The 13,480-nt window shown below is 42.6% G+C and overlaps 1 protein-coding gene across 3 annotated transcripts in view; it reads left to right on the forward strand.

Moving 5' to 3' along the window:
- Positions 1 to 8,267: 8,267 nt before the first annotated feature.
- Positions 8,268 to 13,480, forward strand: part of PDSS2 (decaprenyl diphosphate synthase subunit 2) — a 120,141-nt gene continuing 114,928 nt past the window's right edge. The window contains exon 1 of one of the 3 annotated variants that reach the window (XM_056343775.1): positions 8,268 to 8,783. In XM_056343775.1, coding sequence (XP_056199750.1) covers positions 8,557 to 8,783 — 227 coding nt within the window. In that variant the 5' untranslated portion in view covers positions 8,268 to 8,556. The remainder of the gene's footprint in view (positions 8,784 to 13,480) is intronic. The other 2 variants (XM_056343776.1, XM_056343774.1) reach the window with 2 other exon arrangements.

The raw sequence follows: 13,480 nt of genomic DNA on the forward strand, positions 1-13,480 counted from the left end.
AACCAGCTTGACTTTGAGCTTACTCATGAAACACCACTGACCTTTGAAAGAACATGGGGATGGCACCATTGACAGATTTTGCCTTACTTGGCTGCAAATAAAGTTATTTGAAATAACTGCCAAAGCTGTAATTTATCAGACTTTTTCACAGATTCCACAAAGGCAAGGAAATTCAAAGTTGAAAGGCTTTCTCCAGGCAGCACATGCCAGGCATTTGTGCATGAATTGCAGGATGGGAAATGATATGTTTCTTTTAGAGCTGTTGTTGCCATCACGGAAAGCGAACAAGCATCTGTGCTTCGGAAATCAGCGGAAGGAAGGTGTTCCGTGAAAGGGAGCATGTGGGAAAGCGGCTTAAAATGGTGAGAGTGTATGAAAGTAGCAGGAGTTCTGAATGCCATTGGGGAGAAGAACTGGAACAAGGCTGACACATAGAAAGGTGGTGAGAAAGCAAAAAGAAATGCTAAGAGGAGTACACTGAAGGGAAAAAAAAAAAAAAGAAAAGATACTTTTGGCTAGAGACTAGGTCTGAGCAAATTCCAAGAGTGAGAGGAGAACAGAGAAAGAGGAAAAACTATAGGGCAGATGGAAAGCGTATCTATTGGATGATTGTGCACGTGAACGTGTAAGTTAAAGTTTTGGTGTGTTTTACAGTGGAAACAGATAGAAAGCTGAAAAGCAGATATTGAAGCAGGAAGCCTGATACAGCAATGATCTATATACATTTATACTACGCAAATTCTGTAAGATGGCTGTCTGCTGTAGCATTTGCCACTGATCTTGAAAAAGATGGGAAGATTCATATTTAATTCAAGAGGACTGCTTACCTTAAATCACCATAAGTAAGGGCTGCACCGCTAGTCCTAAGGTTCTTAATTTCATTCTGGGGCTGATGGTTTCCTGTGTCCCTACACTGTGAAGCTGAATCCAGAATAACAATTTAATCCTTGAGTGCCCAGAGCCAGGCAGATGCTTTGCATAAAAGTGTTCTCTTGTGCGTGTCAAGTGCCTGCAGCTCCCCCCAGGAGGTGGTGGGTGCTAAGCACCTCTGAAAACCAGGTCACCATCATTCCACAGCTCAGAAAGGAACTGAGGTGCCAGAGTTTAAGATTAAATTTACAAGCAGGTGACATCATCGTGGAAGAGTATGTCTCTGAAGGACTGCCATGCTTTTAGTCATTCGAATTTTGGTACATAATAGGCATGCATTTATAAATTGGATGCCTGCGTAGCTTGGAGAATAAAAGAAAGAAGGAATGAGAGAGAGAAAAAGGAAGATGGGTGGAATTAATAAAATAGAAAGGGAAGGAGATGTTGTTCAAAGCTTCTTTTAGACTAGCTTGGGCATGCCTTATTGGCTCTGAGTGCAAACTATTAGTTAGGAGGCTTAAAATAAATACAATGAAGTGGGTTTTTTTCCACATAACGCATAATAAAACTGTGGAACACATATCCACAGGATGTTCAGGGGAGCAAAAGTCTAAATAGCTTCAAAGAAGAGCTTCGAAGAACCAGACTTAGAAGTTCTGGAAAACAGATCCATTTTGGTTTATTAAATGTGGTAGACTTGATAGAGCAGCTGCCTCAAGAAGTCTCTAAAGTGCAGTCAGGTGGAAGCTGGGCGGACATGCCACAGGACATACTTCTCCATACTTGCTTGATTTCTCATTTTCTCCCCTTAAGCACTTCATGCTGGCGCTTATCAGAGACAGGGTATACTACCTTAGGTGCTTCTTTCACATGACTCAATACTCTTATATTCTATTTGGCACTAGTAGCTTATGGTTTCCCTTCTATAGCTTACTTAACACTGTTGGCCTAGATCAATTGTTCTTCCTCTTGTACAGCAGCAGTAACTATGATTGCTATTAATGTTCAAATTTTAATCATTTAAAGGCACGTACTGAAGTGGCAGGCTGGCTTTTTAATTACAGGCACTAAAAGGAGAACAGATGCAAGTGAGTCAAGTGCTAGGTAAAAATAAATGCATTGCCCCTTGTACCCTGAGGACCATCACTCTTTGTCTCCAACGGACTGACAGGATAAATTCAAAAGCAGAGGGAATCATACTGAAAAACACCTATATTGAACAGAAGGGTTTACGTAGACTTGGGGGAAAGTGTCTAGATAGTACAGAACGCTACAGATGAGTACCTTTGTTTATCTTGTTTTAATTTCCCCAAAGCCACTTAGTCAGTGCTAATACATTAATTTGTTCAGACACAGAATTATAGGGGTGGATTCAAATGGTTTTGTGTAACTTGGGTTTTCTAACTCAAATTTTAAACCCATTTTCTTTATCATCCAGGTTGACTTTCATATATTGAAACTTGGTACCCAGACAGGCACTACTCCTCACCTGGTAGCAAGGCAGCAAGTGGGCACAGAGGCAGAGTGGCCCCTTAGAAAACCATTTCCTCGAGTGCTCTGGGCTTTAAAGTTGACAAGTAAACAGCAAGCCAGGGCTGAGTCTCTGGTGCAGAGCACTCGTGCTGTGCTGCACTGCTCAAGGAGTGGGTAGCGGCTTTCTTGGGAACTGGATCGTTCAGGCACACTTCAAAGGGGACTCATAAAGTAGAGAAATCCAGGTGGAGGTAATAAAGGCACCGGTGACTTCTGCAAAATTCACTTCAGAGGAAATGTGCAGCCAGTCTTGGTGGAGAACACATAGCTTCCCATCTAAGTAAAAAAATAGAGAAAGACAGAAAAAGGTGTATAGATCTTCTCCCCTTAAACCCAGCATTACTAGCAGAAAGAACACTTAGTATTGTATCTATGATTTGATTATGCATGTGAATTGCAAGCAGCAAAATATAAATAACACTTCATAAATTACATATGTTTAATCTGTGATAAATAGGCTTTTTAACTGATAAAGGCTTCCATTTATTTGTTTAAATCCATATAAAATGTGTACATTATATATGTTTGCCAGCTTCCTACTATACTATGAATTTAATCCCTGGTTGTATCACTGCCTAGTAATTGTGGAATGATTGAGGCAGAGTTTTTCAATCTATTTTTCACATAACGTACAAAAATCCCGTATTTTTTTTTCTACTGGACACTCCCAAACTGCATAATCTGCCGTGATTTTAAGGGATGCTGAGGTGGAACTCACTGCAAAAAAAAAAAAAAAATCCATAGAAAATCTATAGATTTGTGGTGTAGGGAGTTTGATAGAGGGCATGTGAGTAAACCTTTGTTCAGCATGGCTGTCATTTCCTCTTTGCTGCATTTTGCTCTTGCCCAGACCATGAACTCCTTAGGCAAGGGACCATCTCCTTTGTTCCAGTTTGTGTCTGGTTGGAGTTTTCCACTGCTACTAGAGTTCAATTAAATACAAATAATAAATAGTTAATGGGTTGCTGAGCTGCAGAGGTGGGGCTAATCAGCTGAGGCTTCATGGGGTGGTTAATGATGGATTAGGAATGGGGGAACTGATAAAGCTGAATATTTAAAGGCTAATATTGTACAGGATGATGGATGCTTTGTCAGCTTCAATTGCATATGACCAGAACTAACATTGTGCTTATCTTCCTCCCCCTTCTTCTGTAGATTACTTGGCTACAAAACATTGCTGTTTTGAGAGTCTCTGTCCAAATTCCCCTGAGTGGAGTACTGCCCGTCAGAAGAGACAGCCTAAGAGGCTGTCTTACAATTGAAATTGGGTTGGGAGGTGAAAAAACAGTGACTCTGTGAAGGAGGGGCATTATCAGCCACACACTCGTCTGCTCCTGTTCCCACTCAGCTTGCTGAAATGGAGGGATTTCAACTGATTGTTTTCTGTGCAGTGCTGGCTGGCAAGCCATGAGAAGGGAACTGTGTTCTGTGAGTGTGCAGCACAGGAGGGGCACGTCCCACTGCCTGCGCAGCACTGCTGAGAGCTACCGGGAGCTTCGGCTTCTCATCTGTGCCGTGCACCGACGAGCTACTGTATCACTGCATTTTGTGCGCAGAGTGGAAAGCGTAACATACACCTGCTCATACAAAGGATCCCTATATCACAGCTGTATTTATTTATTTGTTATTTAAAGAAAATTGAAATAATTATGCATTTATTATCATTTATTAACCAGCAACGCATCATGTACTGATATTGGTATCTCAGTAGGTTTAAAAATTAATACCTTTTAGTGCCAAATTCTGTCCAAGGGACATGACTCCTACTGAAATCAACTCATGCTAAACAATGCTGTTTTTTCAGTGTCTAACTATAGGATCAATAAGGCCTTCATCCTTCTTGGTAGTCTGTCAGCTAGTAGGAAGACAGGCAGCCTTGTAGACAAGACACAGACAACGAGGTCAAGAAAAGTGGATTCTTTTCTCAGTTTGCCTTAGGGGTTTTGCAAAGCCTTGGACAAATCACACAACCTCTCTGTTAAACCTCCTGACTTCCAAAATGGAAATGATCATCGCTGTCTACTTTCCCAGGATGTTATGGAATAAATCAATTAACTGTATGTAGGATAAGGAGACACACACAAGACAACTAACTACCTGGATGATTTGGAAGGAACAGACATATTTCTGTTAACTTTTCTTTTTGTAAACATCCTTAAGAGTGTACCTAAGCTTTAACATATTTAAAAAATATAGCAACATCTAGAAGAATATTAGGTTATATAGGCACGGTATAGTTAGTATAAAATATTAACATTGCTAGTTTCATTCTCCTATGGACAACATTTATTTTGGATAAGGCCAGAGTAACTATAAAAGGTTGAAAAGTCAAATGTTCCCAACCAAATGAGAGTGCTTTGCAAGAGTTTTATTTTAGATGGTAGTCAGGAAAATATTTCCACATTTCATTTGTTAGAAAAGATATCCAGAGATGGTATTAGTTGTGGCTTTGATGTATTCTCTGGTACATTAGTCCAGAGCATGCTGGTGTAAACAGAAGTGTCTCTTCACCTTTCATCTTTGTTCTTCAACTTTGATACTGACCCCCTGCAGTGGCTTCTTTCTCCTCCTGGGGAGGCTTAACAAAGTCAATTGATAGAGAAAAAAAGAGCTTCATTTCTCTTCTCTACTTAACACTCTAAAGAAATAGACACATCTATTGTACAGTCACTGAAGCTCTTGAAATAGTGTGGGTTTTTCTCTCAAATCCTGAGGGGAAATGAGCCAAGGAGAAAAAAGAAGAATAAAGCTTGTGGTTTTGTCCACAATTTAAAATATGGTAAGTACATCATACTTCTGCTTCTCATGGTTTTGTGGAGAGAAAAACTGAGAAACCGTAAATTGCAGGCAGCACAAGCAGCAACGCCTATGGGTAAGTTGGTCCATCATTACCCATTATAACACCCTGGCTTTTGATGCCTGTAACTGTAAAATATTAACTAATTTGTAATGATTTTTATTGTGATTGGTGTGTCAGCCTGAAGCTGATTTTTAAAATAGTTCAGTCAGTTTGCAAAATAAGGTTGGCAAAAAATACATTTTACTTGTGTTAAAAAATATTGTTGGACTGTATGACTGAGAAACTTCTTCTATCTGCATGAACTAAACCTGAAATTTGGCGAAGGATTTGCCAGTGATTTGATGGGTAGGCAACATCTCAGGCTGTTTCCATAAAAAAATGTAAATACAGACCTCTGGTCAGAATGGTCTTTCCATATTCTACTGTCTGAAAAGTCTCAACAGTAATGGACATCATCTGTAGGTTTACTGGGGATGGGCAAGATTTTCCGGCAATTGCTTTTCCTAGCAACAGAGGCCTTCGTGGAGGTGAGTGCAAGAACTGAGACAGGGTTCTGGTGTTGCTCCCCACAGTCCCACCCATAAATGTGTGTGAAAAGAAGAGTCCATCATTAGGATGCAGGCTGTGCAGACAAGAGGATGATTGGAACTTAATGAGAAAAAGATGAGGCAGCTGTGAAGAGAATGAAAGAACTGTAGCCAGCAGGGGTGGTGTGTGGTACTGCAGTGAAGAAGTGAGCAGTCTGGGAAAAAGAAACCATTAACTTGGACCAGGAGTCAAAAATGGACTAGTGAAGTAAGACTGCTACATTGGTAAGAGAAGGGAAAGGGATGAAGGCATTGGGCTGAGAGTGAGACACAGAAGGTCCACGGGTATTACAGTATAATCTTGTCAAAGAGTCTCTGTGGTCAAAAAAATGATGTGAAACTTACTGACAAAATGTATACTTTATTTCTCCAGTGATGACATGTAAAGAACATCAACCTGCTGCTGGTAAATCCTTAGGTAGCTCTAGTGGCAGTGTGCAGTGTTGTGGATATCAAGTGTCTTGCCCGATTTCTAAACCATTTGGACTTAGGAGAATTCTAAATAAGGGGGGGAAAAGGTGTTCAGTTTCTTAGACTGTAACACAAAGAACAGTGATTTTGAAAAGCTAAAGTCTCACACATTAGGAGATGGTAGGTTTACTGCCCATAGAACTCTAATTCTCCTCAGTTTATATGTATTATTTTAAGCAGACCTTAATTGCATAATCATGTTAGTTTTTCACAGAACACTTACCACATTAAGTGCAAGAATGGATATGGCTCAGGAAATGAATCAAGGAACTTGTCACCATTACAGGATGAGGTGACTTGGTCGCTCCTCTTAAGTGCATCCCTCCGGCAATTTTCATTAACTTAGTCTTTCTGCACAGAAACGTGCCATTGCATTCTGTCATTTTTAGACTGTGTTTATGAGCTGAAATTCCCTATTTAGCAACAGTTTGTTCTATGACACTAGCTAACTACACTCACTCAATGACAGCTCCTTCAAAGCAAAGTTTTGTTCTTTCAGAGACAGGCAGCACAGAAAGCAAAGATCTGACACTAGAACCTTAACTCTCCTGTCACCTTTCCAGTTTTTACAAGTTCTCTGCATTCTAGTTTTTTCCTTCTGCAGTTTGGGAGAGGCCATTTATGAGATGCCACATGTACATCCAGCCATCGCTGACTCCACAGTCAAACCCCCTTCCCTGAGACAGTAACTTTTAGTTTTGGCACCCATTTTGAGTTGTCTCAGGCATAAGAACAATAAACACACCCTGTCACTGTCACTTGGGAACAGGTAAGGGCGTTCCTTTTTTTTCAACTTCCCCCTTCTAACTTCAACAGTTACTTGTGCTTTCCTGGACTGCACTTCACCTTTTGATGGAATTGTTTTCCATTTGCACCTTCTTTTACAGTAACCTCCAGTATAACTCTTTTTAATTATGTGGAATAATGCAAACAAAATAAAGTGGCCTGTATCTTGTATTTGTAAAAATAAGAAATGTAACATCCCTCATTTTTCACATGAATGTAGTCAATGGGACTGTTTTCTCATCAGAACTCTGCCAGACACGTTGCAACAAAGCCTGGAAGTTATAGGAGGAATGAATGTAACTGATCATAAAGACAGAATAGCTTGCATTCTTGCTGAAGTATTTATAGAATTGAGGAGGTCATTAAATCCAATTTCTGAAAGCGTCCAGTTAATTTTCCTTCTCTGGGCTACAGAAAACTCATTCTTTGAATTCACAGAAGCTTTGGGTGCATGTAGCTGCAAAAAGGCATCAGTGATGGCTGTACTCAGAATAAAAGACTACACGATATACAGTAGACCACAGTATAGAACTGCAGGACCCAGCAGTCTTCAGCTGGGCACTCAAGATTAGTTGTCGGTTTTGACATTAACCGCTTGAAAGTACCTCTTCTGCTTATACAGAGGCTGTCGATAAACTCCTCAGCTGTGTCACAGCAGAACACCATAGGACAAACCTGCACAGAAAAGGCAGAGCAGGCAGTAAAGCCTGCTGGTTCCACGTCCCAAACAACTGTGGGAAAAGACAAAGAAGAGCATCCATACACTGCAATCATGGAAGCGTGACTGTGCAGCTGCAGACTACACGTTGAAGACTTTATGCGGCAACTTGAACTCCCTTCCCCGTTAGCCTCCGCATGCACCACCGGGAGCGGGCTGCGCACACCCCCTTCTGCGGGGCAGCCCCAGCCAGCCGAGGGCCCAGGCCCGGGAGCACCCCCGCCGTGCCCGGGCCGGCGAGCGCCCGCAGACCCCGCGCTGGGAAGCGGCAAGCACAGAGTGGGGAAGAGAGGAGGCTGCCCTTCACCCACTGCAAGGGCCGAGGGTGAAGGACAAGGGGAGACACACCTCGCAGGCATCACAGCCCTCCTCCCCAGCAGCCGACCTCCCTCATCCAGCGTCCCTCAACCCCGCGTCCGCCTTCCCCCGCCCAACCGCCGCAGCCGTCAGGCGAGGAGGGCGGGCGGGAGGGGGAAGGGAGCGCCTTGCCGCCCTCGCTTTACGTCCCGCCGTGTTTTGCGACACCCAAGATGGCTGCCCCCAGGGCACAATGAGCCCGCACCGGCCACCGCCGCGCTGCCTGCTCGCCTTCCCCTCGGCAGCGCGGCCGCAGCGGGGTCCCGCCGCCCACGGCTGAGCCGGCTGCTGGCGGCGGGGTGTGTGTGTTCTTTGGCCTCAGCGAGCGAGGAGGCGGACTCATCCGTGGCCGCTTGGTCTCCGGGGCCCCGCCGGGGCGAGTAACGGGAGAGAGGAGCCGGCACCCGGGGGCCTCCCCGGGGCGGCGGGCGTAGATGTGGGGCGCCTTGCTGCGGCGCGGGGGCCGCGGCGCCGGCGGCCTTCGGCGCCTGGCGTCGAGCGGCCCACCCTGGAGCCAGGTGGTGTCGGAGGCCGAGAAGATCGTAGGGTACCCGACGTCCTTCATGAGCCTGCGGTGCCTGCTGAGCGACGAGCTCAGCAACATCGCCATGCAGGTCCGCAAGCTGGTGGGCACCAAGCACCCGCTGCTCGACACCGCCCGGTAAGCACCCGGCCCGCCGGGGCACGCTGCCTCCGCCTGGGCGGCCCGCGGGCGCTGGGGCCTGGGCCTCTGCAGTGCAAGCGGCCGGTAGCCCTCGGGAGGCTTGTCACAACTTGTGGGACGTTTTGGGCGTCGCTGGTTGTCAAGAGTTGAGGCTCGGGTGGGCGGCAGTGCTCGGCATCGCTCCGTGGGCCCTGGCGCGGGTGGGCGCCTTGGCCGTGGCGGCTGCGGTGCCCAAGAGCAGCCGTGGAGGTGCCGTAACCTGCGTGTCCTAAGGAAACCCTGCCCTGAGCCCCGAGGTTCTGCGTGGGCGGTTAACCTTTTGTGCCAGCATCTTAATTTCCTCCCACAAACAGGTTTCCCCTGTAGTCATCCTCTGTCATTCAGAAGTTGCTTCATTGTAATGCCACGTGCAATGAACGAGTTTGCCCATGTGCTTTGCAAAAAATTCTTTTGGCAAAATGGAAGAAGTGTGGCTGGCTCGCTAACAGTTGAGTATTCCTTTTAGTATTAACTATATTGCAAGGAAACCAGTGGAAAAAATGGAGGAACTAATCGACTTTAAAGCTCAAAATGACACTTCTCTGAACTGTGTAGTTTGGTAATAAGAGCTTCAGAAAACCTGGTCTGATTTCAAATGCCCAGCTGGGAGCTGGGAGTTTTTGTATATTGCTGAGATTTTTGGGGTTGCTAAGCTGATTATTCACTCTTTCATTTTTAAGGCAGACTGATGGAAGACTTGCATTCCTGCCAAAAAGAAGTTGGGATTGTTGGGCAGTGTTTTCTTTGACTGTAAAACTGTGGGGTGTTTTAAACAATGAAACATCAGATGCTTTAAAAAATAAAATACAAAAGTGCAATTTTCCAAGGGTAGTGCATTGTGGGTTTGTGGTTTTTGGGGTGGTTGGTTGTTGGGTTTTTTTTGATAGAAGTGTGTTTGCTGTAACCACAAATATAGTGATGTTAATAAAACCCAGGTTTAATAGGCACAGAATTTTTGAGCAAGTGTAAATCAAAAATTAGCATGCCTTCAAAACAAATGCTCTTCTTTTAAAGGATAAAAATTGTAGCTGTGTAGTAGGCCTTGGCAACTCCACAGTTATGGTGTAGTGGTATAAAAACAAGATTTGTTTTTCAGGCTCTCTGTCTCTAAATCTGATTGTCTTGAGCGAGCAAAAGGAGTGTAGGGGACAGGCATAGCTTTTCAAGGAAACATTTGGGGGGAGTGGGATTTAGATACTGTTTTTAAGTAGACTTTTCTGGAAGAAACAAATCAACTTAATAAAAATGGAAAATACTGACTTCAGAAAATGCTGGTGGAGGGGATTTCATTGAGTTGTTTATAAATGCAGGTTGTAATGTTGTAAGCTTAGCAAAGGTTTTTGTTTTTCTTTTTTAAGAGGAGGGAAAAGAAGAAGATGATTTTCTGCCGTTGGATCTAACTTTAAGACTGGTTGATGGAATATAGGGAATAGGAGGACTGAAGTGCAATATGGTTGGACTCTTTAAGCTTCCACTGTAGTCATAGAAGTATCATAAAGACCAACCTGCAGTGCTAAAGTGGGACTTAACTTTAGAGAGTCTACTCAGTGTGTAATAGTTGCTGGTTTATTTGTGAATTAAGTTCAAATGCAGTATTTTAGGGCATGGTTGGGGGTTTCATGGTGGAGCTGTGATGTGGAGGGGTTTTTATGTTAAGTGGGCTGCTTCAGGCTTAGTTCTATAAGCCTGTGGTTTGTGGTACACCAGTAGGAATATAATCATGCATAGGGTCAGCAGGATTGAATCCATTCATTTTTTTTAAATTCATACATGTTTCAGAGTAGATTATTAACGTGACTTGTTGTGCTGAAAACAAAGTCAGTATTTGCTCACATAGAACGGAAACAGTGTGCCCTTACTGTGGATATTCTTATTTGGCCTCACTGGTATTTCCAAAGGCTTCGTTGCAGATGCATTTGCAATGGCCTTGATCTTTTATTATAATTAGAGTTAATTTCCTGCTGACAAGTTTTAGTACACCTGTAGCAATGCACAAACTGTACCACACCTTGTTTTATGATTGTGCAATAAGGTGAATTTTGACCTTGTTCTTTCTTAATAATCTTATTCTCTTTCTGCAGTCTGGCTGTTGATTGTTTGACTGTAAATGTGAATGATTTTAGATATGAATCTGAGATCTGTGGTCTGACTTACCATAGCAGTTTAGGAAACAAGCCTTGATTTTTCAATACTAGATACATGTTTTCATTCTCTGGCTCATTACTCATGCTTATTAGGTAACGTAGATTTCCTGTTGTGTGTTCAAGCAAATGTTTTAAGGCATGGGTATCTAAAATATGTTCTTTGATGATTTTTTAAAAAAAAACTTAAGTAATTGGTATGTTCTGCAACTCTAATTTTTCAGACTGTGAGTGCATAAATACTGTATACATGTACTAAGTACTCCAGCACTTAAGGAGTTTTTTCTGTTTGTGGTAACATCTGAAAAATTTGTGCAGTGAAATTGATTAATTGCACATGCTGTTTCTCAAGTTTCTGCTCATTTATTTTTGAGGTTGTAAGTGGTGACAATCAAATTATGATTGCTTGGTGTCATCTCTAAGCAATATTAATTTTCTTTAACCCTCTTTGACTGGTGGCATTTTGTCATCAGTGTTTTTGTGTCTACCCTCCCTTGTGTATAAACGTTTTGCTAGCCTTTTAAGTTTTCCTTAGACCATTAGGGGTTTCTAAAGCACTGGTAGAAAACCCTCCACCGGTTCTGAGCTAAGACAGCATAAGACATAACTGCCATCACATTGAAAGCGTTTACTGTACCAGGAGTACTGCTGAGCGTTTTTAACCCTTTGCTGAGCTTTGGGTCACTAGGCTGTTGCAATGCATAGTGTGTGCTAAGAGCTGTAAAGAAGGCAGCTTAAAGATAACTGTCCATGAGAGACAGGACATGTGGAGGAACAGCTGTTGGGGCAGTATACGTTTCTCTGATGATCCCATCCATTTCTTCCTCTCATTTGGATGCAGTGGTGGTAGCTCCTGGGTGTAAGTGCCTGCCATGAATCAGGATGGCAGCAGGCGTTCTGGGATGATGTGTGACCCTGAGACCTCCTAACAAGCCTGTGCCTGGCTGGTACCTTTATATCTGTGAGCTGTTGCTGACTGCTCTTGGGAGGGCAGAGACGGGTAACTGAGCCCTACAGTGAGGGAGTAGGGACTTCTGTAATCCATGTGGTAAAGTTGAGGTTTTGGGTTTGTTTATTTTTAAGTTTTTAGTTTCTTAAGTCAGCCACATGAAGTGAACATCCTCAGTACTAGCTTTGCCAGACTTGTTAGAAAGAGGGTGAAATGTTAGGGGAAGGCTAAATTTCATTTTAGAAAGGCTAGTGTCTAGTGGTTAGAAGATCATTGGAATCTGGGGTATCTGGATTATATTCACAGATGTGTTTTTGGCTCTCTGACTAGGGCAAGTCACTTAATTTTTCATACTTGCATTTACTTATCTGTAAAATGAATAATGTAGCATCTGTTTTCTGGAGGTGTTACACTTCATTCATTACAGCCGGTATCGATCACTGTGATCTTTGAGTGGAAAATGGTGCATAAGCAATATTAATAAAGAATATTTTAAACAAATGTTACCATTAAAATATTCACCTCTAAAGGATACTCTGGAAACAAAATTGCAATCTGACTACTTCTGGATCTTTCTGTTTGTAGTCCTGTGAGTCACTGTATGGTTCTTCAGAGCTTTCAGGTTTCTTTCCCCATAATGAAGTGCTTTCAGCAGCTACTCAAAACTACCATTTACATTTTTTTGCTCTTCAGGCTTTGTTGGACTGAAGGAAAACTTCTTCAATGCATGAATGTATGACCTCCTTTTCATGTGGGAAGCAACCAAATCTCCAGTTTTCTCTCTTACCTTTCCTCCTCCTTTCTAGGCTAGCATGCATCCTTAATACTGGAAAGAATCTGTAATTGGCACAGCGATCTACTTTTCTCAAATACAGAGTATGAATAATGTTTTCTTGATTATTTAATCTCCCTTGAGAAGGGTATAGCTTGCTGCAGATAGTAAACAGTAAATGTTATGGCCAATGCATCACTTTTATAATATCACTAAATGAAATGGAACACTCCATACACGCAAAATTATTATGGGATACTATTTAGGTCTAGCCATTCTGTCATTAGCATGTGGGAGGAATGGTTATATTTTAGTTCTGTCAGAATTGTTTGTCGGTGATAAATGCTTAAGTAGACTTAGTTGTGGTTTTCCTGGATTATTACAGAAATAAAAAGCCTTGATAGACCAGGTTTTGTTCTCTTGCAGCCTGCTCCGTGTAGATCTCTAGCCATTTTAAGCACTGAACATAAAATGCAGTCCAGAGTAGCTTCAAGATTACATATTTTTCAGTTAAAATGTCCAACAACATTGTTTTCCTCATAGTTCTATTTCTCTGTCAGCTTGAAATAGCTTAGTTCAGTAACACGTATCTTGTTACTTCAGATGTGGTGTACATTTGCCCTCCTCTGTGGGTGACTTATTTCAGCATAGACCTAGGGATTTGTTCCAACCTGGTGCTGATGGAATTGTTATTGCCAATTTATATTTTATCTTGAGAATGGTGATCTTAAAACTATCCTGTTTTATAATTGCAGGTGCTGCGATTGACTACAAGTAGCCTTTTAGCAACTTG

Source organism: Falco biarmicus, chromosome 6, assembly GCF_023638135.1.
Source record: "Falco biarmicus isolate bFalBia1 chromosome 6, bFalBia1.pri, whole genome shotgun sequence".
Lineage (NCBI taxonomy): Eukaryota > Metazoa > Chordata > Aves > Falconiformes > Falconidae > Falco > Falco biarmicus.